Source organism: Oryx dammah, unplaced genomic scaffold (genome assembly GCF_014754425.2).
Source record: "Oryx dammah isolate SB20612 unplaced genomic scaffold, SCBI_Odam_1.1 HiC_scaffold_19, whole genome shotgun sequence".
In the NCBI taxonomy this organism is placed as follows: Eukaryota; Metazoa; Chordata; class Mammalia; order Artiodactyla; family Bovidae; genus Oryx; species Oryx dammah.
In genome coordinates this window covers 23493034-23520319 of record NW_024070203.1, presented here as the reverse complement: position 1 = coordinate 23520319, position 27286 = coordinate 23493034, and the positions used below count along the sequence as shown (strand labels likewise).

The 27286-nt window shown below is 37.7% G+C and overlaps 1 protein-coding gene across 20 annotated transcripts in view; it reads right to left on the bottom strand.

The window, feature by feature from the left end:
* The window catches only part of CYRIB (CYFIP related Rac1 interactor B), a 142822-nt gene that overhangs the window by 17153 nt on the left and 98383 nt on the right, over nt 1-27286 (bottom strand). For 8 of the 20 annotated variants that reach the window (XM_040261762.1, XM_040261761.1, XM_040261771.1 and 5 more), the window contains 3 exons: nt 10962-11044; nt 4235-4356; nt 72-177 (listed from right to left, as the gene is read on the bottom strand). In XM_040261762.1, coding sequence (XP_040117696.1) covers nt 72-177; nt 4235-4356; nt 10962-11034 — 301 coding nt within the window. In that variant the 5' untranslated portion in view covers nt 11035-11044. Of the gene's footprint in view, nt 1-71; nt 178-4234; nt 4357-5428; nt 7143-10267; nt 10660-10961; nt 11045-11950; nt 12034-27286 lie in introns of those variants that run through there. The other 12 variants (XM_040261770.1, XM_040261769.1, XM_040261767.1 and 9 more) reach the window with 5 other exon arrangements.

Genomic DNA, 27286 nt, shown 5'->3' with positions numbered 1-27286 from the left:
GTAAATAGCTTCCAATATCAATAAACTCCTTTTTCACTGAGGAAGTCATAATGATAAAACTTTTCACTTACCTAACCTCTGAGAAAATTCATAAAATTTCTTTAATTTGCCTACTAGTGGAACAACTGCACCCCATGCCTTCTCTTGTAACTTCTCGTCTGCTGGATGCTGGATTGCCTTCAAAATCCAAAGAATAAAATAATCAAGATTTATTTTAAATCAAAACAGTATTATTTTTACATTAAAAGACAGGTTTTGGCAAACATAGGAAATCCTGGTATAGTCTATGAAACTCAGTATAATGGATCCAGGAGAGCTGCAACTGGCCTTCTCAACTCCAGGGGTACTTTAAACCTAGTATAATAGTTTTCATCACCCTTGCAATGGATATGGATAGAAGAGAATAAAAAAATGACACAATGTATGTTTTGTCAGGTATATTATGTCTTGATATCTGTTAGAATCTAAAATTTAGACTCAAATTTAGAGCCAAATAAAGATACCATTTTATATTTTTTCCCGTATCACAGACAAGCTTTCTTAGAAATTCTTTAAGAATTGTTTTAGTTGATAAAAGAAACAAAAAAGGCAGGTGATAAATGAAATAAGACCCAATTCTGGGGAAAAGGCTAATAAACTCTCAATAATTCAAATTCCAAGGTCCAAACTAGCTTTAAAAAAGCTATCAAATACTGTAGAACCTAAATCAACCTGAAAAATGTGATTTAGAAATTGTTACTTATCCCTTGCCTATAACTAAAATCCTATTCTGGAATCTAAATTTTTTAGGTTTTCTTGAAGAAGGTGAAAAAGTTTCACATGTGAAAGGGGAGAAAATAAAACATAATCTAGAGACTCTATTGTGAATATGAATATGTTCTTTCTCTGCCCAGTCTTCCAAGTCATTGAGCAATCATTTGTAAGTACAGAGGGCTATTCCCAAAAAAAATGTATATTATTGATTTTATCTTTCTTTCACTTATAGATGCTTTTCCTTTAAGCACCTTTTTTCCATAACATGGTCTGCTTTTTCTAACATCTTCACATGAGCTAAACATTCCATCTGAAAGGTAAAGCGCCTGTTTACAATATCATCAGAAGATAATGGCACATTCAGATTTTCCCAAGACACTAGTACTCTGACTCCATCCATACAAAACCATAAAGAAACCAATAAAACTGAAACTAAAGATTTAGAAGATGCTTCAAATAAATTAGCAACAAGCTAAATAAGTAGGCTATATACACTGTTTAAACAAATTGCTTTATAAATTTGTGATTATATTCAATTTTTTACATAAACATATAGGAGTCTGAAATGAACCTCACTTATATGACTATCTAGAAATAGTGTTATGTTAAAGAAAACTGGAGTTTACAACATGTAACAATCCTTATTTCACATTATGTTAATATGACTATTTCAAAGGGACTGTGATATTATTCTGATGTGCACAAAACAATCCTTTTAGCCTTTAAGCCAAATCTCAATGGTTTTATATCACGTAGTAAAAACTTGTTCATTTTATTATTTGGGGAACAAGCAAACAGATAAAAATTTAAAATTTATTTTCTTCTCTTCAAAAGCCTATCCAATCTCTCTTGCAAGGTTAAATACGATTTTCTAAATACCAACTCCTTCTCATAATATTAAAATGCTCCAGCAAACATCACCCACTGTCAAGACTGAACAGAGTTAACTATTTCCCTGGGTGTGCCTTGCCTGGATTTAGAACCGAAGACACTGGCTGCTCTTCTATGACAACTGTTTATGGTTCACCTTATACTTGTGACTCTCCCCTCGGAGCAGTTCCACTGCTGTTAGATAACACTTTTGACATAGCACCTATATCATAGTCCAATGTGGAAAATGGCACTTAGTGAGATGTCAAGCCTTTTTTTAAAAAAAGTGATGGCCACCATTAAAAAAAAATACTAATAACATGCGAAGTGCTATGGCAAAAGAGTACAGGGAAATAGATTATTGGGATCTGAAGGAAGGCTAGGAACTGAGCAGGAAAAGAAAACAAGAAGTGCCATGTTCCAAACAAAAACAAAGGCAAGGAACTGTACATGTGCAAGACATTAGGGAAACGAGCAGTCCAGTGTAGGAGAGGTAAAGGGAACAGAGCAGGTAAGGCTGTCATAGAGTAGGCATTATAACTCTTATTTTCAAAAATGTTAAGATGTTTGATATATCAAAACATTAGCAGAAAGTTCTTATTTCCCTCTCTAGTGGTTTATTCTAGAGAATAAGCTTTATTTAATAGACTCTTTTTTAAAAAAAATTATCTTATTTATTTATTTGACTGCATTGGGTGTTAGTTGCAGCACATGGGATCTTCGCTCTTAGCTGTGGCATGTGGGATCCAGTTCCCTGACCAGGGATCATACGTAGGCCCCCTGCACTGGAAGCACAGTCTTAGCCACTGAACCAGGGAAGTCACTAGATTCTGTCTTAAATCAAATTTTATTCACCTTTAGAGTTGTGTTTAATAAAGTGCTATTTAAACAAATACATATAATAATTCACCTCATTAGCATAGTAATAACAGTAAACTCTCAGTCTATATTCTGTGTCAGCTTCTATGTGTCTCTTCTGATAAGATTATCTACCTTTATCCTCAAAACAACTCTATGAATTGCTTCCAAGTTTTTGCTGATGAATAAAGCAGCCATAAAGATTTCTACATTTATCACCCCCTTGAATGATAGCCTTCTGGAGAGTATCTTCTAAAATTAAGTATCTGACAGAAGAGTACAGACAATTTTATAGATCTGATTTTACACCTTGTCAAACTGACCTCCAAAAAGACAACGATTCTACAATGCCACTTGCATTGATTAAGACTGCTTCTTTAAAAACAAAACAAACATGTTTCTTCATAAACTAACCTCCATTAAACTTTAAACACTTTGTTATTCTATTGTGTGCCTTCTCAAAAGGTAGAATGGTTGTTCTACTAAGTCTATTAAATCTTCACACTGACCTATGACAGTTTCAATAAGCACATTTGTTCTTTATACATTAGATTTATACTCAGCTTTGATGTTTTCACAGAAATGGTTACATGCCTTCATTTACTGAAATCGTAAGGTTTTAACTCAAGCCAATGATACTGGCAAGATTAGTCTTCTTGCATTTATTCTTCAGTAGTTACTAACTGCTTACCAAGCACTGTACTAGGTGCTGATAACACAAAAATAAGAAAGAAACCTTCCTCAAGCTAGAAAGCTGGAGAAATAGACATCGTATATCAGTGATTTTTTTAAAAAAATGTGCAAAGTGCTATGGCAAAAAGAGTATAGGGAAGCAGAAGATTATTGGGATTTGATGGAAGGATAGGAACTGAGCAGGAAAAGAAAAAAAGAAGTGCACGTTCCAGACAAGAACAAAGGCAAGGAACTGTACATGTGCAAGACATTTGGGAAACAAACAACAGTCCAGTGTAGGAGAGGTAAGAAGAATAGAAGTAGAAGGTCAGGAAAAAAATGAAACAACAAAGTGTGAGCTATGCTTTCAAGAAATATAATGAGAAAAAAGAGACAGAAGGTCAAGAGGCCAGGGAGTTTCTTTGGGTAGTACAGGACACCCGAGTGTATGTGGGCATGCATGAGGAAGAACTCAGTAAAAGAAAAAGATGCAATTAAAAGAAGGAAATTCAAAGAGTCAAGTTTCAGAGGAGGGTGGAGAACAAAGGTAGAGAAGTTGGTCTTGGTAAGAAGTAAGGACACGGCTTCTTCTGGGGGGGAAAAAAAATTAAAGAAATGGAAAAAGAGATGGATGAAAACCTGGATAAGTTCAGAGGTTTGGGAGAAGAAAGCTGAGGGAGACCACACCATACCATTTGCTCTCTGGTGGCGTCAGACACAGTTGAGGGGATCCAGACCACAAAGATGGTTTTGGTTTTCTCCTAGGAAGCTTAGGAGGAACAGAAAGATAGACTGGCAGAACTGAAAAGCCACAGAATGCTCGATGGTCTCCCCTCCAAAAACAGTATGAACAGCACCCCCATGGATACTGTAAATTTCAGGTACAAGAGTAAACCAAAAGAATTCTCTTTAATATATATAAACTACATAGTTACAGAACCTTGTTTTGTTTACCCTTGTATCACTGCAACCACTTCTGAAATAATGCAAGTGATCTTCCTTTAAATAATTGTGACTATGGAAATAGACAATACAATACAGGAAACAATGAAGATTAAAAAGAGGGACAGGAATTTTTCACCTCCCGTATTTCATGGCCAGCTCCTCTATATGACTGCAAGTCCTCCAGGATGCCTTCTGCATCTTTTAGAACCACATTCACCTGGTTATAAATTTCCTTCTCAGACTCTGTCGGCTGGGCATCTAAACAGCAGGAAAGCACAAGAAAATTTACAGTCACATGATTTTTTAAAGTACATGTACAATAACTCAAGTATTAAATAATCCAATTTTCTAAAAAGTTGGTTTGACTTAACATTTTTTCCAATGCTAACTTCACACTTCTTAGAAAAGACTGATCATTTTCCCATAGTTCTGCATTTGAATAACTAGCCTCAAGTTGATAAATATCATAGAGAAGCAAGGAACACCAAACATTACTATTCAAGTTACAAATCATGACGTGTTATATTAAACAAATGAGTGGTAACTCAAAAATTTCAATTGTCAGTGTATACTCACTGTTTCTACTATACTCACCACTAACAATAACGGCTGAAAATGCATGAATAGCCATCTATTTAACTCAACAGAAATGAAAGGCCAACTGCTGTACCTGGCTCATCTACAGTTTAAGACATAAACTACTTTCCTATAAAGTTCAATTTAATGACTGAGTTTTGATATAAAAAGTTAGAAACTAAGAAAAAAGACTTTAGTGGTTCTAAAAACCACTTTATACTCTGACCAGTGAACTTCTCTGCTGATGAACAAAAGGTGCAGATTACTATGCAAAGGAGTTTGAGTTATGAAAGGACTCCAGAATTACTAGGCTACTAAAAACTAGATACTTTAAGATACAATATTATCACTGAAATTTTGAAATATCAATGTAAAAACTGAGTTTCTATATACTTGGGACTGAGTGAGAAGAAAAATGAAGGGGGAATTATAAAAACCATAGTTGGGAACACAAACATATGGCCACGTCCACCATGTGTGGCATTAGCTACAAAACGTAGGTTTTAATAGAGGAGTAATTCTAGATTTCTCTGTTAAGGTCCGAGGTGACAAAAATCCTGTTTTTAATACCCTGGTCATTTGTTTTGCTAAAGATAAATCTTTTTTATTCAGTACATTTAATTTTTGGTGGGCGGAATGAGGGAAATAGATGTTCTGTGAGGAATCTAAGTTTTTCATAAATCTTTCCCACTAGACTATATTCAAGACTACAGACAAGGCAAAAAGCACTCAAAATAATAAACATTATGATTACCATAATGTTTTAGAGAGCAATTGTGGTGTCAGAATTCCTCCATGTTAAAATTTTCTCTTATACTCTGGAGGGTAGGGGAGGCAGACCAAATTTATAATATGAATTAAGAACATTTCTCATAAATATTGTTTACCAATCATATTATACTAGAACCTAGACTTTTCTGCACATATTCCACCTTCCCATAAATACACAAAGATCTATTTATTCTTTTCTTCAAAAAATTTTTAAAAACTTAGTTCACACACAAAACTAGGAGTCCAGGTGCCTAAAACCTGGAACTTTACTTTGTGCTTAAGGCAAGTCATAATTCAATTTCCTTTATTAAACTTGCCAACTAGTCAAAAATATATCATTTGTATTTTTAAATCAACAAATACAGTACCAAACTTCAATTTCAACATACTTAAGACAGTACTACAGCAACAGTAAGAGTAACATTCACATGCAAAGCCAACTTAAGAATTTGTGTTCTCAAGTCTATTTCCTTATTTTGAAAATCTCCTTTCAGAAATCATGTATTTTTTTAAAAATGAAACTGCTATGACAAATTACACAAGAGGAAGTGACTGAAAAATTTAAAAGACTCTGTGTCCAAGGCTATAAAGGTATTACCAGGAGTAAATATTGATATTATAGCTAAATGATTTTTTAAAAATCAGAGTTTGTCATTTAGCAGTAATATGTTTTCATTTAGCCAGACCATATTCTCCAGTCATAATAAGACACACACTAAAAAAAAGTACACCTCAGTTATAACTTTTTATACTTACACCAGATGCAATAGAGAAAAATTTTACATGCAAAAAACAGCAGTTTTATACTTTCCATATGAAATTATGAAACTACAGACATAACATCAATAGTAGACACGTATCATACTTTGAATTCATGAAGTGGGAATTCATGACAAAGGACAATATTTTGACTATTATATATTAAAAGATATTTGTGAAGTTAGAAAATACTAAACTATGTATTTTGGGTGTGGTGACTAGCTGTTAACAGAAAAACATGACACTGAGAATATATACAAAAGAAATATTATCAAGGAGATTTAAATAGACCTTGGAAGTGGTTAATTATTAAAGGTTTAATAAGTACCAAGAAATTTAAAAATAAAGGAGAAGATTCCAGTTTCCCTTAAGGGTGGAAAAAATACCCAGCACCACACTGATTAAACATTTTTAAGACTGCCACAGGAAAGTCACATTGATAATTTTGAAAGCTGCTGAAGACTGCTGCAGAAATGAAGACAGACAGAAAAGAGCAGACAGGTGAGCACTGCGTTACTGACAGCAAGTCATGCAAAAGGCAGAAATACTCGGGGGGGGGGGGGCCGGGAGATAGGACTGCATAAGATAAGGCATTTTTCCCCCAAAATGGGATCAACCAAGACTTGTCACTTTGATTTTTCACAGCAAAAAATGAAAAATTTAATTACCTGAGGAAAAACATATCACTTAGCCAATTAACAAAAGGACATTCATTTGATTGTGAAATGCTATCTACTACTGAGAGTAGGCATAGTGATTACTCATCAAGCTTAGTTTTAAAAGCTGTTCAAGGGAAATTAAAGCATGTTTCAGTTGCTCTTACTATTGGAAAGTAGAATTAATTATTTTAATAATTTCACACCAGTTTCCTACTGAAGAGTTCCTACTGAAAGTAACTGCTAAAATTGACGTTATGGTACAGAGGCAAAGATGAGCTACAAAAGGAAAAGAATTTAAAATCACATAAAAATTGTAATTGTGATAAGAGGTCTTTCTGCTTTAATCTCATTCATTCATGCAGAAAATATTTATAATCCCACTGAGGCAGGGTATGTACAGTATATACCACTGTTCAGTATATAAACTTAGTACCTAGTAGATTTTCAATGATAAATAATTGTTGAATGAATGAGAAGGTACAGATTTATAAATATGCCTCCAGCATGTGTTAAAGAAGGCTATTATGCATTTTTATATCTAAACAAAACTACCCTACATCATTTTAGAAAAATAAATATAAGAAAATGCCATCAGAAATTTCAAGTACAGGGCAAAAGCAACTGAAAATATATAAAAGGTAAAATGGAAAAACAAAAGACTAAGAGAGTGGGTACTATCAAATTATTTTTTGACTTGGGGGGAGAGGGGAACAGGAAACACAAAAGACACAAGAATTCGAAGAAATGTATGACTAAGTGGAAAGGCTCTATAACAAAGAATTAGAGAAAGTAAGGGTCTATTTCTCACAAATAACCACCTATATTTACTCTTCTATTTGGTCTACCTGGAGTTACACAAATCAAGGTTAACTAATGAATACTGAACTTCTGTGATCATGAAGCACCTTGCTACGGTTGGGAAGGGACATAAAAATAAAAGTCCCTCTGCTCGAAAGAGACAACTGCGTGAACTAATACACATAGCAGTTATAGTTACTCAGGCTGAAGATCTGTCATTAGAATGAGCTATAAAGTAACAATGTCATTATAAAATAAGAAATTTCAAGAACTAGAAGAGGCTGTATAGGCCCCGATTCAGTGCTTTTAATATGCTGTCATTAGCATAACTTGGCAAAATTTATGGGGCAACTCCTGGACTTACATATATTAATTAAACTACTATTCTTAAAATAAAATCATATAGGGATAATTTGTTTTAAGAAAAAGACCTTTCTAGTACCGCAAGTAGATAATATGCTTCACTGAACACAGAATGTCATTTCATGCCTTAAGGCTTTTTTTTAAAAAAACATGTTGTTCCTTTTTCTCCACAACACCCTGCACTAAATTAGCATGAAACATTCTCATCACCATTCACAACCCAACTCTAATATCACCGTCAGGAATTCTCTCATCATGTCCAATCCACTCACAGGTAAAGTTAATTCCTTTCCTGACCTATATACTTTGAATGATGTAAATAATTAGCTTGCATTTCTATCTATTCTACTGGATTGAGAACTCCCCAAAGGGAAGGGTTGTTTGTTAGTTATCTTGGCATCCCCAGTATCTATTGGCTGGCACACAGGAGGCAAGCTGAAGTGAAAAACTGTGTGTGTGCAAGCACATATATTAAGGGATAATGATGTACTTTAAAGACAGTCTTCATTTTGTAAAATATAGGGGTCTGTTAAATCATAGTTCAAAATTACTAGAATAGTTAATTTTTATACTGCTTGATGCAAAATGCCAATGTATCTGTCTGTATGGTACTGCTTCCATAGCTGCCCAACCATGGAGAACTAGGTAGGCTTAAATCAATTAAAATGATGGTAAGAGTAAAGCTAAATTATTCTGGTAACCTAAATATTACAGTTTATCTAGAAATAAATTATGTATTAAACACTGTTTAATAACAGAATATGACTTTAATCTCACAAGCCTATGAACTGGCAAATCAACTGTGTTGGCAATTTTGAATCTGGTATAAAACAATTAAAAACAAGGGAAATTTCAAGGGGTCACTACAGTAGCTGAATGATAAAATACACTTTTACAAATGCACATTTCCAAAAAGAAGATAAATATGCAAATGGATGAGAGATAAAACTGATTAAGACAACTCTGATGTTAGATTCAAAAGAAAACATATTTACAAAATATAACTAACAGGGACAAACTCTGACCTAGTTTGCAGTCTGTTTTCACTACATTTCATTGACAGGATACCAGTAAGTGTCAAAAGTTTTACATTGGCTGATACAAGGAACAAATACTTATTTTATATCTGCCTTTAGGAAGTTAACACTTTATATGTAGTTCTTCATTGTTGATTATTCTTGTAATTAGTTTTAACCTTTTCCTGCTACTACATTAGCTATTTAAAATTTAAGGATCATGATCCAAACCCTCACAGATTAGGAAACCAAGATCAAATAATTTGAAAACTATAGTAAATTCATGCTTCTCACTTGACCACAACATAATGCTAGGTTTATAAAAAGATCAAGTGCCAAGTCTTGAACAAGATCTTGACTGTATCAAAGCCAAGATTCTGCAAATGTAAGGGACTTGAGACAAAGATAATAAGGAGACAGAATAGCAGAAAAGTATACAACAGCAAGTTTGAAACAGATGCAAGTAAACTAAAATACAGCTCTAATGTAAGCTGCCTCATCTGAAAGAATAATCCTCAAATCAGCAAACTGCTCAATATCCCCAAGCTGATTAAAATTCATGCTAAACATGCATTTAAAATAGCACTGTTAAATTGTTGAGAAGGGTCAAGAAAACTATCATTCAATAACATCGTTCCCTAAAAACCAAACAATATGGTCCTGATGTTGACATTACTACTCTTCACTAGCCTGCACAGAGTATGCAAACTGTCAGTATGAAACATCTATAGGAATGTAATAAAAGTGGAAAAATATCAGAGACCACAGATTGCCCCATCAAATGGAGACAAACTATATATTAATGTGCTCATATGATCTGTCCTCGTTTAAAGAAAAAAAATACAAATTATTCATAAACTAGAATGAACTATAATATCACATAAACTGAAGTTGATGGAAAAAATGCAACATCTCTGGGGGGATTTATTTTAAGGGATTTGTTTTAAAAATCATAAAATATCTTATCATAAAATATCTTAAGTATGTAAAAATCTGTTCAAATGTTTTAATCTCAGATGAAAATGCAAGCGGTAACGTGATTTATAACCTAAAGGCTCTTCACCCTTTCCTAACAATTTTCTAATGATCAGTTAAAATAGCAACATTCACACTAAAACACCAATTGAATATCATTGTTCCCAATTTGACAACCAGACAAGCTAAAGCAATACTGACAGCCAAAAAAGCAAAAGCCTTTCAACATGCACAGAGGTCAATGACACTTACCTGCCACTCTTAGACCATATTACAATAGGTCATGCAACATAAAACAAACAGAAGGCAAATTACTTAAAGGTCTGTGAACCCATTATTTCTCTTTTTATTTAGAGTTAGAAAAAAAATGAATTCCTGAAATAAATACATTTAATAAATTTAACTTTTAAAATCAGTTATCTGCAAAGATTAAATAATTAAGGTTCACACTTACCTTTTAATATTATGCCCAAATTACTGAGCTTTGAATGGCCTTCATGAACAGATTTTGTATTCAAAGTATTTCAATAGATACATAGAGTAATTGAAACCTAATCAATTTTTCTCAACTACAGTAAAATTTTCCCCAAATATTGCTTCTAATTAACAAATCTTGAAGAAGCATATCCTTTCCACCAAAATCTTTTCACAAAAATGTTTTCAGAGCATCTCAAATGTTTTTACTAGAGATCTCAAATTATAAATTAATGTCCAACTAAGAGATATAAATCTCTCATAAAAATTCAAGTAAAAATATTATCACAATTTAATCTATAAAATATAACTTCCAGTTCTAGAAGGCACAAGAAGTTTTACTCAAACAATTCATAGCTCAGTCATGCAAAGCAAAAGTTAAAAAGATGGCAAAGGGGAAACATTCATTTAGTGCAAGACAAACGCAGTCTACTGCAGGCAAGGAAAAATAGATATAAAATCATCTTCTCACTTTCAAAATCAAGGAAAAAATTTGGCCCCTGCTCAAGGTCTGTGCATGTCAAAACTTTAAGAAGATTCCCCATGTTAAGGTACCTGTCAAGACAAGAATGAGAAAAGAGAAAATATCCCTTTATAAAAAAGAACATCTGAAATTTAACTTAAAAAAAATCGTAACAGGGAAAATGTTCATTAGGCCATGAATTCGTCCTTCAGGTTACCCAGACTGTGCTCGGGCAGTCAGCAAAGCGGGCTCTCCAGGTGCTGATATGTAGGACCTAGAGGTGAAATGTAGTTTTCCTGTACACAATGGCACAACTGTTGCTCTAATTCTTCTTAAAATTCTCCCAAGTTTCATTAATGGCCTTATAATGAAAAATTCTTTAAGTATTCCAATAGTGCTAGTATTCTGAAAAAGAAATTTCTGATCATAATTATTCACAGGTAATCTTGTTTAATATTGCACTGAAACAACAATTTATTTTAAAGCCAAATGTTAAAGAGTTTCGGCCACAGCTCACCTTGCTTTCATCTTAAGAGTAGCAGAATATCAGACTACTTCCTGTATGCCGTTCAACAAAGCATGTATTTCTAACCGAATTTGGATTCTCAATAATTTGTGGAAGTTATTTAAAGAATTAATTCTGGATATGCAGCACAACTCTGATTCTTCATATGAATAGAATTATGATAGGATTATAAGCAACCAGATTGCTGGGCAGTCACTGAGGCATACTATTAGAATGTTCATCATAAGGCTAGTTGCTTCATGGACTAATGAAAGGACAGCACTGGCTACACACTCAACATGATTCGGCAGATGAAAAACTAAATTATACATATGATGGTGATGTTTGCCTACGATTAAGAAAAAAAGTCATGCAAATTTTGTGTGATTCCCGTAATTTATTAACAAATAGCTGGCCTTCACTGTGGTGTGAGTATTAATTTATCTTTCACCTTTACCATTATGCACCAGCCGTGAGGGGCTAAGAGACTTACTTTCAAAGTCCAAGAAAAAATGTGCTGCATTGTGGTCTATGTCCCTGGTTAGCACCTTAATGAGATTACCCATGCCAGCAAACCTAAAAATAAAAACGGCAACATTGTTTAGTTCCAGTAAAAAAAGTTTTAAGCAGAGGCCTGGGATTCGGCAAAGGCTGGCTTGCTCATAATTACCAACAGGTGCAGGTTTATATGCTTCTGGCATTGACAATTTGGAACAACAAGAGCACATTTGGCTCTGAGTTTATAGCCCTTGTCCCTCTTTTCCACATATCAAAAAATTTACATAAAGCAAAACTGGAAAGAAAAATTAGATTTTTACATTTAGCTTACAATAGTTACATTTCATTAACATCTATGCTAGTGTTACTCCTTTAAAATGCTTAAGGCATATATTCTCAATTTAAATTAAGAATCGATTTCTCACCTAAGGAAATACTGAGACCATTATTTTTAAATACTGGGGATATTTTCCCTCTTGTAGAAGCAAATCCTATTAGGAGTATAAGGAAGACAGTATTCAAACCACACTTAACCATTAAAGACTGAAAGGAGATGCCAATTAATGACTCATTTTTAAAATTTTACCATACATAGACCAGTATTTCTACATTTTCTACATTTCTAAGATTAATCAAACTTTTTATTATTTAACTCATAGGTTAATTATTCAACTGTACACAAAGTATGTAACTTAGGAGTTAACACAGCAAACCAACACAAAGGGAGCCAGCAAATATTACAATTCTTTAAGTTTGCAGAGGAAAAATAATGCATTGATATAAACCTTGCCCAAGAATTTGCCATGACTCAGTGAGGAATAAGGTGCAAGGAGGGGTCAGGATCCTTCAGGAAATCAGATTCACACCTTAAAGATGTAGCAGCTATAGGGAAGGCAGTCTAAGGCACAACAAACAGCCCCTCCCCTCCCCTCCTCTAAGCTCCATGCTTTTTCTCCAAATATGGAAGCTCTGGTAAAGGTAAATGAAGTGAAATGCAAAGTAACAATATTTTTATCAACGAAAGAAAACACCTTATTACTCGACCCCTATTATAAAAAAGTCTGAAAAGAGTTAGCACCTGGCATCCTGTAATATGCTCCCTTCCTCCACCTGCTCTCTGGACACTGGCATGTGTTCCTAAGCATGTAACGGTTATTCACTTCACAGACCACAATCTGATGAACTAGCATTACACTTCTTAGAAATGTTAAGAGCAATTTAGCTTATTCACAGCAATGGTTAACAATGAAGGGACCCCTTTTTGAAAATAATGCTCCTTATGGCAGCAACAGGGATCTACGTCATTTTTGATACTAAAATTCCTATTACACAGAATTTCACTGAAAGGATTTTGTACAATGTATGACACAGATGGACTGAGATTAAAACTAAAAGAGAAATATTTCATCTTAATCATCTTCCACACTGTAAAAAGTTTAATACTACCAAGCTTCTATATACAAGAAAAAACAAAACATCCAAAGAATGACCTCAAAGTATTACGAAATCTATTCAATAAACTTTTTAGGAACATCTGGGAAAAAACTATTTCACAGCTTCAACTTTCAAAACCTTTCAAATATACATGGAGTATCTGTTTGCAAACATACATAAATTCTATCACTAATAATAACTAAGACCAAATATATCTGGAAAATCCCATGGATGGAGGAGCCTGGTAGGCTGCAGTCCATGGGGTCACTAAGTCAGACATGACTGAGCGACTTCACTTTCACCTTTCGCTTTCATGCACTGGAGGAAATGGCAACCCACTCCAGTGTTCTTGCCTGGAGAATCCCAGGGACGGGGGAGCCTGGTGGGCTGCCGTCTATGGGGTCGCACAGAGTTGGACACGACTGAAGTGACTTAGCAATAGCAATACAAAGAATTACCTACTGGTATCAAAACTTCAACCATAGGTGGAAAATCAGCATATGAAAGGACGGTAACTGTCTTTAAGAGGAAAAGGCAGCACGCCATTTATTGTTAGAAGAGCTTAATCTATGGAATCAAATCAAAAGTTTAACTCTACCTAAAGAGCTGTTTGCCTTGACAATAGTAGTCAACTTTCCTGGGACTAATTTTCCTCAGTAAAATACACATTTCATAGTAACCATCTTAAAAGGTTATTACGAGAGTTCAATGAGATTAAATACAGATTTATTAGCACAGTGTATGGCACATAGAAAGCATCCAATTAAAATGTTCCCTGTGTTATAAACCAAAATTCACAAAATAACTTAAAAAAAAATGGCTCTGTTTAATACAAACTACATTTTTATAAATCACAAAACTCATGGCCCACTTCTGTCAAGAATATTGCTAAAATGCTGCGCTGTAATTAGTCCTATGAGACCACCACCAGGTAGAGGAAAGAAGGAGAAGGGAGAGATTTAAGTTTCCTTACCTTAGTACTTGGATGCACACAGCTGATCCTCAGGGAAAATACCGAAACTAGCCGAGTTTATCTGCTCCATTTTTCTACAACTCTTTCAGTAAATTTCTTCCACTACTTAGTCCTTCTTTCGAGGCACCCCAGCCTAACGTGACACTAACACCCCTCACCCTGCATCATACTTGGTCTTGACCTATTCACTCCTCACAAGTACATAAAGATTCAGAATCCTTTTTACATCTTCATCCCAAATAGTGACTCTTAGTTAGAAAATGGCTCAGTTTATCTAGTACAGGTTTCTCAACCTCAGGCCTGCTAACATTTGGGGTCAAGTCTGGTGGCTCAGCTGGTAAAGAATCGGCCTGCAATGCGGGAGACCTGGGTTTGATCCCTGCATTGGGAAGATCCCCTGGAGAAGGGAACTCACTCCGGTATTCTGGCCTGGAGAATTCCATGCACTGTATGTTCGGTCCATGGGGTTGCAAAGAGTCAGACACAAGTGAGGGACATTCACTTTCATGCCTTTGTTGAGAGGAGTCTGTCTCACACTGGAAGGTCTTCAGCTGCACCTTGGGCCTCTACACACTAGATGCCAGTACTAACTAACCCACCACACAAGTTGTGACAGAAATGATTCTGGAGAGCGGCAAATGTCTCCTAGGGGGCAAACTCCACAGCACACAGGAAGGAGGCTGTGCAGGCAACAAACATCACGTGTTTCTTTGAACAAAAACCCATGGAATTTTTCAAAGGTCTGAAAACGGTTCATTATAATATTATCAGTTGTCCTATCTTTTAATGGTCTTGTCTTCCCTGTAGCTCAAACGGTAAAGAATCTGCCTGCCACACAGGAGACCCTGCTTCGATCCCTGGGTCAGGAAGATCCTCTGGAGAAAGCAATGGCAATCCATTCCAGTACTCTTGACTGGAGAGTCCCATGGACAGAGGAGCCTGGAGGGCTACAATCTGTGGAACTGCCAAGAGTCAGACACGACTGAGTGACTTAACACTACACTACACACTATCTTTTAATAAAGTCAAAGTTTTACTCACTCAGTCCTGTCCGACTCTTTGTGACCCAATGGACCGTAGCCCGCTAGGCTCCTCTGTCCATGGGACTCTCCAGGCAAGAATACTGGAGTGGGTTGCCAATCCCTTCGCCAGGGAATCTTCCCAACCCAGAGAACCTGGGTTCTCCTGCAATGCAGGCAGATTCTTTATTATATGAGCCACCAGGAAGCTTATGATTTTTTAATAATAAACAAAAAAATTAAAACCATATTCCTGCTGTCTTCCATAGTTTACAGTTAAAAAAGAAAAATCTCTCCATCTCCAATGTGATCGATTTCAATACCTACGAGTCTGCTGCTGCTCAGTGGTGCCCGACTTTAGGTAACGCCATGGACTGCAGATCACCAGGCTCCTCTACGTGATGCCTCAGACAAGAATCCTGCAGTCGGCGCCATGTCCTCTCCATCTCCCCAGTGTGACTGGGTTCAATGACTATGACGTCACAGTATTTGTCAGTTCTGTCCGGTAGCAGACTGCCAGGGTTTAATACCCCCGTCCCCGGTTCTGCCACTTCTAAGCTTTGAGACTTTGTCAAGTTTCCTCACTTCTCCATGCTGCAGTTTACTCATCTGTGTGTGCTCAGTCATAACCGACTCTGTGACCCCATGAGCTGTAGCCTGTCAGGCTCCTCCGTCCACGGGATTTTCCAGGCAAGGACACTGGAGTGGGCTGCTATTTCCTTCTCCATCTCATCTGTGAAATATATATAATAACCACCTCCACTGCAGAGGGTTCATAAAATCACTAAATGGGTTAATGCAGTGTAAGCAAAACCTTCAGGACCACGCCTAGCAAAGCAGCCACTGCCCCTGCTCCAGCTGCTGTCAGAGCGATCTGACTGACCCACAGGGTCTGTTCCCAGCGGCAGAACCTGTGCACGTGAGACCCTGGAACCCGTGTGTTTCCTGCCCTTGAGGAAGCCGGTCTGTCACAAGCCAACATGTAGTTGAGAGTCACACGTTGTGTCCTCAAGTCCTTCCTTTCTCATTCTATTTATTTCGAAGTTTCAGCTGCTGCCATTTGCCTCAGTTCAGTTACAAGATTTTCCTCTGGTTTTAAGACATCCTAGTTTCTTTCAATGTCCCTTTTACCTTTTTAGTTGAGCAGAGTCTCTGTCATTTGCATCTAAAAGAGTTCTAATACGATCTCTGAATTTCAGATGAATAAATGAACCTGACACAAAATACATAAAAGATTTTTCACATTATATAAAACTTGGTCCAAAATACCGACAGACTTGAGACGCACTATTTCAAAGTTAAATAATAAAAATTACTATTTATAATGCTAAACTGTAAGTCTGACAATCAATTCAGGAGGAAAAAGTAAAGAATTTCCTTTTGATTTGCTTTTTATTGTAATTCTTGGATTTAAACTAAACATTATAAATATTTACTAAATAAGCTAAGAAGAAATTTAATATGCAGAAATCACATATCATTTACTTAAAGTGTTTGCAAGATTTCTGGTGGAATTTTGTGACCATGAGCTCTCATTTATGTTTGTTTCAAAATTGGCAGCTTATTTGGAAAGGAACATGTTTTTCCCAGCTGGTAGTCTGTCAAATGTATTTCTGAGCTCACAAAAGGCACTTAATAAATACACCAGACCATTTTCCCATACAACATTTGAAAAGAAGTTTCCTTAACTAGAGTAACAGAAGCCCCTGGAAACACAACTACATGGTACAGTTAATGTGCTATTTCATCTTTCTTTCCAGAAAATCCTTAAGAGATGCTGCTACTTCATTTACCCTTTGGAGCTTGGGGGGGTCTTATAATGCTGTCTCCTCTGGCTAGAATGCTACTTTCAAGGGTTTTTCCCACCCCTGGCTTCTGTTCATCCCTCAGCGTGTGTGAGTGCTTACTCGCTTCAGTCATGTCCAATTCTTTGCAGCCCTATGGACTGTAGCCTGCCAGGCTCCTCTGTCCATGGAATTCTCCAGGCAAGAATACTGGAGTGGGTCGCCATGCCCTCCTCCCAGGATCTTCTTGACCCAGGGATCTAACTCTCTCCCACAGCTACTGTACTGCACGCGGATTCTTCACTGCTGAGCTGGTGGGGAAGACCCTCGCCCTTCAGCCTCATCTCAAACGCCCCCTCTTCAGAGAGGCTTTCGTCCCCAACCTTTACCAACAGTAGCTGCACCGCTGCCCAGGTATCTTCTATCACACTGCCAACTCTCTCCTTCAGCACACCTAACATATTCTGAATGACTCTGGTTACTATCAGTTTTGTTCACATCCAGTTTATAAATTTAATAAATACTCCTTGGTGGGGGAAGAAGGAAGGAAAACTCAAACATACTGACAAGATTCCCTATAAATCACAGTTTCTTAAACTCGACACTATTACCATCTGAACCACGTAATTCTCTGTTTGAGGACTGTTCCCTACATTGCAGGACGTTTAGCAGCATCCCAGGCTGCTATCCACTAGACACCTGGGATCACCCCAACACCCAGCTGTGACCACCACCAAGGTCTCCAGATAGCATCAACTATTCCCCAAGGGGCAAACTGCCCCCAGGTAAGAGCCACTGTAATAAACGTATGACCATGGACATGAAGCGCGCTCTCAGGTTAGCTGAGCAATCCTACTCTCCTCTCCTCACCTCTACCAGCTGACTATTCCACAGGCTTTTAACAAAGAGTGCCTCAAACCTCAACCAATGGATATCCCATCCTCATGTGAACAAATGACCTCCTTATATTTTTACCCCACAAAAAAAAAAAAAAAAACAAGAAAAGGAAACACCCACTGTCCTTTCTACCCCCTTATTTCATTAACAATCACTTGCTTTACCTCTGGACCTGTTCCTGACAGACAGCCTTCCCTCGGGGGCCTCTTCTCCTCTCTATATGAAAACAAGCCTTCGCATCCTCTCTACAATCTCATCATCCTGCCCATCCTCCCTACAGCAACCTGTCAAACGAGCTGTCTGTAACTATGTCTTCCTATTTTTCTACCTTTCATTCTCTCAGCTCATTCCAGTCTGGCTTTTACACCCACTACTACTACAAGAAAGCTGGTCCTCTGTTAAGCTCACTGAGACCTGGATCTGGTAAAATCCAAAGGCCAATTCTCACAGCTCAACTCACTGGACCTCTTAATAGCCTTTGACCCAATTTATTATTTGCTCCTTCCTGAAACATTTTCTCCATGTGACATTTAGGGTAATACATTCACCTGAGTTTCCTTCTTGCTTTACGGCTATTCTTCTTCTATATGCTCCTCTTTGGCATACATGCAGCTATTTCTCCCATCTTAATACAAAGCAAACACTCATCCGGATACTCTTTCCCGCCCCAGCTCCCACTCTATCCCCAGCTTCTCTGTGCAGGAAAATCCCTTAGGAAGAGCTGCCTGCACTCAGTGTCTTTTATTCCTCTGTTAAGTCCACTCCAACCTTTTGCCCAATCCTGTACCACCAAAATTGCTCTGGCAAGGTCATCAAGTAACACCCACTGCTGACTCCAATGATCAGCTCTCAAGTCCACACCTAATTTCACCTGTCAGGAGCATCTGACATAACCGACACTCCCTCCTTAATACACTTTTACCATTAGCTTAAAGGATGCCCCGTCTCACTTCCTTCACTGCTCAGCAGCCTGCTTCTTGCCACCACCACCCTCTGCCAGGATGCCTTTAAAAGCCTCCTAACTGCTTCTACCTTTGCCTCCTGCTACAATCTCTGAGGTAAGCAATCTTTCAAAAATACAAATGGACATCTCTACTCCACTCAAAAACATGCAACGGCTTAACTCCTACACAGAATAAAATCCAAACTCCTTACCAGGTCGTACAAAACCTGACATGATTTTTCCCTGACTCACTCCAGCCTCACCTCTCATCACTCTCCACAGCAGCCTGCTGCAGTTTCTCTAACACAGCAAGACTTCTCTCTCCTTGGAGTCTCTGAACTTGCTCTGCCCTGGCCTGGGATGCTCTGCCCACAGACCTTTCTTTAAGTGAGAAGCTACTGCACTTCCTGCGGTCGTCGCTTCAATTAGACCACCTCAGAGAGTGCTTCCTTCACCAATCTGTTCATCATACCTCTTCTCTCTTTCCCCTCTCTGTCCCCTTCCCAAATTGATGGTTATCACCATCTAATACATAATCATTCCTTTGAATATCTGTTTATTCTGTCTTCAACTGCAAGGTGAACTCTAAGGAGACAGCAGTTTTGCTTTGTATACTACTCTATCCCCCATATCTAGAATAAAGCCTGGGATGTTGCAGGTAGTAATAAATATTTGTTGAATAACTACATGATTAAAAATACACAAAGAACTTCCCCAGTGGTACAGTGGATGAGAATCCACCTGCCAAGGCAAGGGACATGGGTTCAACTCCAGATCTGGGCAGATCCCACGTGCTGAGAAGCATCTAAGTCCGGGAGCCACAACTACCGAAGGCCGTGCCTAGAGCCTGTGCTCCACAACAAGAGAGGCCACCGCAGCTGCTACAAAGAGTACCCCTGCTCTCTGCAACCAGAGAGCTGTGAGCAACAATGACGCAGTGCAGTGGTTTTGGTGGGTGGCGGGCAAGAAATTAAAATTCGTCTGTAAAATTATAGGAGTATTCCAAAGGGGAGAAAACAAATACCAAAATAAACACTGAAAACTCTTGAGTTGAAAAAAAAAAAAAAGACCTGAGAATTTAGGAAAAGCTTACTCCCTTCTCAAATACTATGAACATCAAGAAAATTACAGTTTGCCAAGATAACTTACAAAGAGACTAATATCCACCCACAGCCATAAATATGGCTCCAAAATACAAATAAAGGACACTGGCCAATATCAGAATTCTGATCTTTATAAACCTGAACTTCACTCATGACATTAAACAGTAATAAGCTTTAAGGTATGGGTTTAAATGTTAATTTCCTTTAGACGATATAGCCTCCAAAGAAAGTCCTATTTGGGAATTCTTCACATCTTCTGATAAAAAATTAAAATCAGAGTGTTGATTGTGCCCCCTCAAAATTTTATGAGGACAAATTCCAAAATCAAGCCAATATCCATTACCAACTCAATAAATGAATAAAGAACACAAAGAAATATGAAGTGTTAAGAGAAAAAGGAGATACTGAAAAAAATAGTTCATTCCTTCTAACAAAACTTAAAAACAATCGATTTCATAAGAATGCTTTAAAAACAATCGATTTCATAAGAATGCTTTAATATCATCCCATTTATTTTAATTTATGGTGACTAAAAATGCATAAATGTGAAAAAAAATTTGTCAAAATGATCACTAGAGACTACCATTTTTAGTGTTAAGGACAAATTTCTTCTATTTACCCAAGCTCGGAAATCTAGGCAAAAAGGTCTTCTTTTGCCTAGGATTACATATTATCATACAATGTTCCTGAACTATATTCTGTTGCATATAAAATTTTACTTAATATTACTCTATTTCTCGATCTTACAGCTATTAAGACCTCTGAAAATCTTTAAAATCAACAAAACGGTGGGTATGGAATTCAGCTATGCTTCTGCTTTACTTGTCTATCAAGAAATTTCTGATTCTCATATAACCTGTACCATGACTCTGAAGCAGTATTAACTGGATGGAAAATCAGCAATGAAAAATATGACACCATGTTCAGTAACAATGGTACATCCATGAAGGGCAGGAATGACTCAAGTCACAAGCTTACATTTTGTTCACACTCTTCAGCTGTGTATTCAGAAACTATTACACAATGTAATGTAACAAACTGTAGCTTGTACAAGCAAAAAATAATAAATCCCTTTAATAATTCTCCTTCCAAAGACAAACTACCAGAGATAAAAGAGAGTCTGGAATTGCTTTGTGACTATATTCACGTTATTACAAGTTATTATATGTTTAAAAGTCTGCCTTACTGTAAAAAGTATCAATATTGTACTCCGAAGATAATTAACACCTTCACACACACACAAAAAAAAATACTAATAACTTCCACCTGCTGGAGCCTGTTGAAGAAATAACCAAATTCACGTACTCTATCTAAGAGAGTAATTACAGAAATGACACACACTGAAAAAAGCCTTCCGATCAATCTACTACACAGAAAATGTTGCAATCTGGTGAGTGGAAAAAGAGAAAGGCAGGTAGAAACTCATAGGGCTTTGCTATCTTGAAAGCCATTACATAACTACAGTGCAATATTTCTAGGTCTAAGGTTTAAGGATAAACATTTCTCAAGAGATTACACAAAGCAGCAAGTACAGGCTAAAATAGTGGAAACTTGAAAATAATTCAAGTGATATCAACAATCTCACTTGGCATGCTTGCTTCTGAAATATTTTCAGGCACCATCTTCTTCAAACATTGCACGAAGTTCTGTTTGTAGACATGCTTCTAGACTGCAACATCACCACCATTTGAAAGCAAATGCCAATTTAATATTGCAAATGAACAGCAGAAGTGACTCCAGGAGTAAGCTAGCAGCTGGCAATAGTACAAGAATAAAAAATTTTCAACAGGTCAAACTTTTAAATCTATTACAATTAATAACATTATAATAATTCTGATAAATTTTCAGATTTATTCATCTATCTCAGAAGTTTATTCTACAATGATTTTCAGCTTTGGCCTTAGGTGAATATTGAAAAGTGAAAGTGTCAGCCGCCCAGTCATGTCCGACTCTTTGCAACACCATGGAGCTCGCCAGGCTCCTCTGTCCATGGAATTCTCCAGGCAAGAACACTGGAGTGGGAAACCACTCCCTTCTCTAGAGGATCTTCCCCATAATGATGTTCACTTTTGCACTTAGCTGAATATTAATTATTCGCCAAATGTACATTCAGTGTGGTAGTGGTTTAGTCGCTAAGTCCGACTCTTGTGATCCTGTGGACTGCAGCCTGCCAGGCTCCTCTATCCATGGGATTCTCCAGGCAAGAATACTGGAGTGGGTTGCCATTTCCTTCTCCAGGGGATCTTCCTGACCCAGGAATTGAATCCGGGTCTCCTGCATTGCAGGCAGATGATTTACCAACTGAGCTATGAGGAAAGCCAAAGGAAATAGCCAATATAAGACAGGGTTCATATTCAATAAATATCTAATGAATTAACTTAATGACTGTAAACAGGTGAGTCCAATGGTATTTCTTTAATTTAAAGGATCAGTTAGGTACACAGTGGTTTAAAGGAGAGGTATAACCACAATTCCTTCTTAGCTTCTGATATAGCTGCAATTCACACTAGGAACACAGCAGTTAATGATATTAAACACACTAGTTTTATGTAAGAAGCTGAAAACCCCCAATAGGTGAACAACAGTATGCTGCTGCTAAGTCGCTTCAGTCGTGTCCAACTCTGTGCGACTCCAGAGGCAGCAGTCCCTGTTCCTGGGACTCTCCAGGCAAGAACACTGGAGTGGGTTGCCATTCCCTTCTCCAATGCATGAAAATGAAAATTGAAAGTGAAGCCGCCCAGTCATGCCCGACCCCTAGCGACCCCATGGACTGCAGCCCACCAGGCTCCTCCGTCCATGGGAGGTTGCCATTGCCTTCTCTGAGCAACAGTATAATGGAGAGAAATAACCAACTCAAGCAAGTCTGCCAATAAAGCATCTGCAATAATTAACAGGACGTTACTGTCTGCTCTCCTGATGGCACTGCAAATGTACATCACACACTTACGTTCCTGCTCCTACTTCTCCCGTCCTCCCCGCCTTCCTGCCAATAAGAGAAGCTGCTCCACAGAATCATTCTGACACAATGACAATGACAGTGACAAATACCTGCTCATTACATGGTACAACCAAGACTTTCCTTCTGCTCCTGACCTTGCTGTTTTCTGATCTTTTTTGTGGTAAATGTGCTAAGCAGAACCTGAGCTCCCAGGACTGCAAGTCTCTCCCCATGTCTGGTTCCACTAAACTTGGAAAATAAGGAGACTCCTCATTCTCTCTGTGACTCTAGATTCATAGAACCTTTCCCCCTCCCACCTGAACCCTTAGAGCATGAGCTATCCAAGAACAAAAATTCAGAGAGGAAGCATGAAACTGCTGTTACTGTCGTCCTTAATGCAACACAGATAATAAGCAAGTGCTGAGGAGTCAGAGGTAGACTGTGATGGTTATTCACCTATTTCTCACTCCCCATGCCAATCTTTCTATAATCTGCTTTGTGATGTTGGGACTAGGTAGCTGTAAAGGTCACGTCTTAGACTGCTTTGTCAGCTGAATGCTCAGTATATTCTGTCTGGGGGAGCCATGAAAAAAAAAACTGGAAGGTGGGGAGAAGGAAGGTCCTTCTTTCTGTTTTTCAAGTTCTGTTAGCAATTCCTGTGAGCAAAAGGCAGCTGTGGTTCCAAGTTCTAATTTCTGTGGCACTCCTGGCAGCAGGGAAAGGCCTGGCCGCCCCCTTCAGCGGTCTAAGCATCCAGTCTTCCTCCTTCAAGCATCTAAATTCTTCCTAATCCACCTCTTGCCTTTTGCTTTAGAAGTGATGGCTACTTCCTGTAGGTACCATTAATATCTAAGTTACTTCATGTGATATAACACATATATACTTGGTCTTTATCACCAGTTCCTTACACAGAGCTCCTAAATACCCTGACTTTCCAGGGTGGCAGGAGCCTCTTTTGTTTTCGTAGCTGACTCTTGGCAAGCCTCTAGTTAGCTTCAAGATGGGGACTGGTTGCCACGAAGACCAAGGCAAGACCAGAGAGCTGCAACTTTCAGCCCCATCTCCTGACCTCGTGGCATTCAGGCCGGGGGCGGCCTACCTCCACATGCCCTTAGCCACTCTGCTCTACTGAAGTCCGGGTTGATGTTGAATCAGAGAGAGCCTTGGATGTTAGGTTAAGGAATTTTATTCTTTGCAATGAATATATTCTCTATTCTCTGTAAAGGGTCATGGGTGGCATTAAACATTTTTTAATTGTAAAAAAAGAATTGAGTTTGATCAATGGTCAATGACTTATCATCAGTCAGGCTAGCGTAATGAAGCTTCCAGGCTGGTAAATGCAGCTACCCATTGGAAGAGTGGGACAGCCCAGCTCCACAGGGACAGAAACGTTTGTGCTCAGGATACTTCCAGACCTCTCACCTTATGCACCTCTTCACCTGGGGTGTTCATTTGTATCCTTTATAAAATCCTTCATAATAAACTGAAACAAGTAAAGTGTTCCCCTGAGTTCTATGAGTCATTGATCAAAGCAGATCACTAAATGTGAGGAGGGGGGTATGGGAAGCCTTGATTCATGGGGATTGGTGAGAGGTAGAGGAGGCCAAGGACTTGTGCCTGGCATCTGGAGTGGGGGACAGTCTCAAGGCACGGAGCCCTTAACCTGTGAGGTGTATACTCACTTCACACAATTAATGTCAGAATCAAAATGAAGTGCAGGACACCCAGATGGTGTCTGGAGAGTTGAGGAATTGGTGGGTGTGAGGGAGAAACACCACACATTTGGTGTCAGAGGTGGTGTTGGAAAACAGTCCAGAACTGGTGACAGAAGTGTTGTACATAAAAACACAGACCCCAGCATCGTTTTGCTTGGGCTCCCAACACTTGTGTAAATAAATCCATATATTAAATTTCCTGTTTTAAAATACTTAGCAAGGTTTCTGCCTTCCTGGTTGAAATCTGACTTATATAGAGGAACTCAAAGAGAATACCTTAATTCTTAACCTTACCAATACTATTAATCTAGCATCACCAGGTAGTGTAGCTCCCAGTAAGGTGACACTGATTCTCCTTACAACACTGAAAAATATAAAGACCAAGAAGCAGGATCTTAGGTGTTTCTGGGTGCCCAGCTACGGTATCATTATAGTAGTACTAAAATCTCACAAGCACATGTCAAGATCAATATATTTTATTAGTCCAGCAATTACATAGAGTTAAGTTTCTGGCCTTAAAGAAATGTGACATAAAGAATGGAATGAAAATTGGGGGATTTTGATTTCTAGTTCTGACTCTATCACAAAATACATGACTTTACATGAGCCAGTTTACTACTCAGACTGGACCTCTCACATTTCTTCTGGCTATGATTCTACACATGGTACGATACACCTTTCCTAATGCTGACATCTAGTGGATACACTTAAATTTAGCATTTAAAAATGAATAATCTTAGTTAAGCTATTTTAAGTAAAGGACTAACTAGGATGCCTGGTTATGCGCAATAAGTACAATAAATTAGGAGACCAATATTGCTCCTTAACTGAAAGTGAACCATGATAAAATAGTATTACCTCAGATTGTCCTGGCATCTTTGAATCTGATTCAGAGATTACGGGTACTCTTCCATACACCAGCCATTAAAAATTAAACCACTATGCAAATTAGCTGCCTGAGTCGCAAATTTAAAAGAAAGCAAAGAAATGCTTCCTGCTCAAGTGTCCTGCATTCAGGGACAGACACAGGATATGACAAGGGCTAGTACAAATTTCTAAGGTAAGTGACTTAGGAGTGTATAAGATAGTATATGATGGAAACGTTAAAAAAAAAATTCTGGAACTCAAAATTACCTGTTTTATAAGGATTTATTATGAAGGTTTCTCTTTAAAGACTATGACCACTGAACAAAAACAGTATTCTGAAATCACTTTCTTAAAACATACCACTATTTTGAAATCATGAAAAAATTATATATATCAATACCTGTGTGTGGTAAAAATACATATATTGAAATGCAAGGGAATGATAAACACAATTAGGATACCGGTTATCTCTGGGAAGGCACAGGGCCATAGGATTGGGAAACTTTAAAGGTTTAGGAAATTCTCTAGTCCCTCAATGGCTAGTAGAGTCATGTCATTCTTTTTAAGCTTTTAATTTCCTAAATAAACTCTAGCCTCTGGCAAACATTCTATTATATAGTCACTACTCAATAAACAATTAATGAATGAATGCATTAAAATTCAAGTGAAAAAAGCTTGTTCATCAAAGTAGAACATATCTACACCAAGGGCATCCGTGAAAGGTGCAGCCTTAGGTCAGATGAAACAAACTGCAACTTTACAAAGTGGGCGGTAAGCTTATGGAATGTGCTACCTACAAAGGAATAATTCAACTATAAGTTGAATTAAATCCACAAAAGCTGAGAAACTCAATTAAGCGCAAGGCTAACAGGCAAAGGTTTACTGCTAGCACGTTAAAGCTGGTCTAGACAGCAATGATATTTTCCCACAACACTCTTTATCACCACTGAACAAATATGCATTGTTATTTCTCATGTTCTTATGCATTACTGCAGTGAGAGCCAAAATTCTTAAAATGTTGATCCTAAAACCTAACATTTATCCTCAGAAAAATCACCTTTTAACGTATCTTGGCAGGGAGGTTAAGGGCTACAGAGACGTTCTCGTCCACTACATATACCCATTCTGCCTCATTCTCCAAGAGTGAGAGCCCCTGATTTCTCTCCCAGCCACCGAACTACAGCAGAAAGGGAAAGGAACTCGAGCCTCACTCCCAGGTAAGGAGGTCTCAAGGTGGTGAAAAGGAGGAAATACGAACCCACCATCATTCTTTTCCCTCAGAGATTACAGAGCAGGAAGGAGAGGGAGAAAACAGGAGACCTCCAAGCTCAAAGAAATCTGCCAGTATTTGATATACACAAATAAGAATTTCTAGTTACTATATTATGACTGCAGTGGTTAAGAGGCTCTTAAAAACTGTCCTTCAGGGACTTCTCTGGTGGTCCAGTGGTTAAGACTCAATGCTGCCACTGCAGGGGGCACAGGTTCAATTCCTGGTTGGGGAACTAAGATCTTGAATGCCACAAAGCACAGCTAAAAAAAAAAAATTTTTTAATTAAAAAAAAAAATTTTGTCCACTTTCCCTCATAATTTGAATTAAAAAATATTCTCTGAAGCAAGAATTCCATTTTTTTGGCGGGGGGAGGGGACTGTGGTTT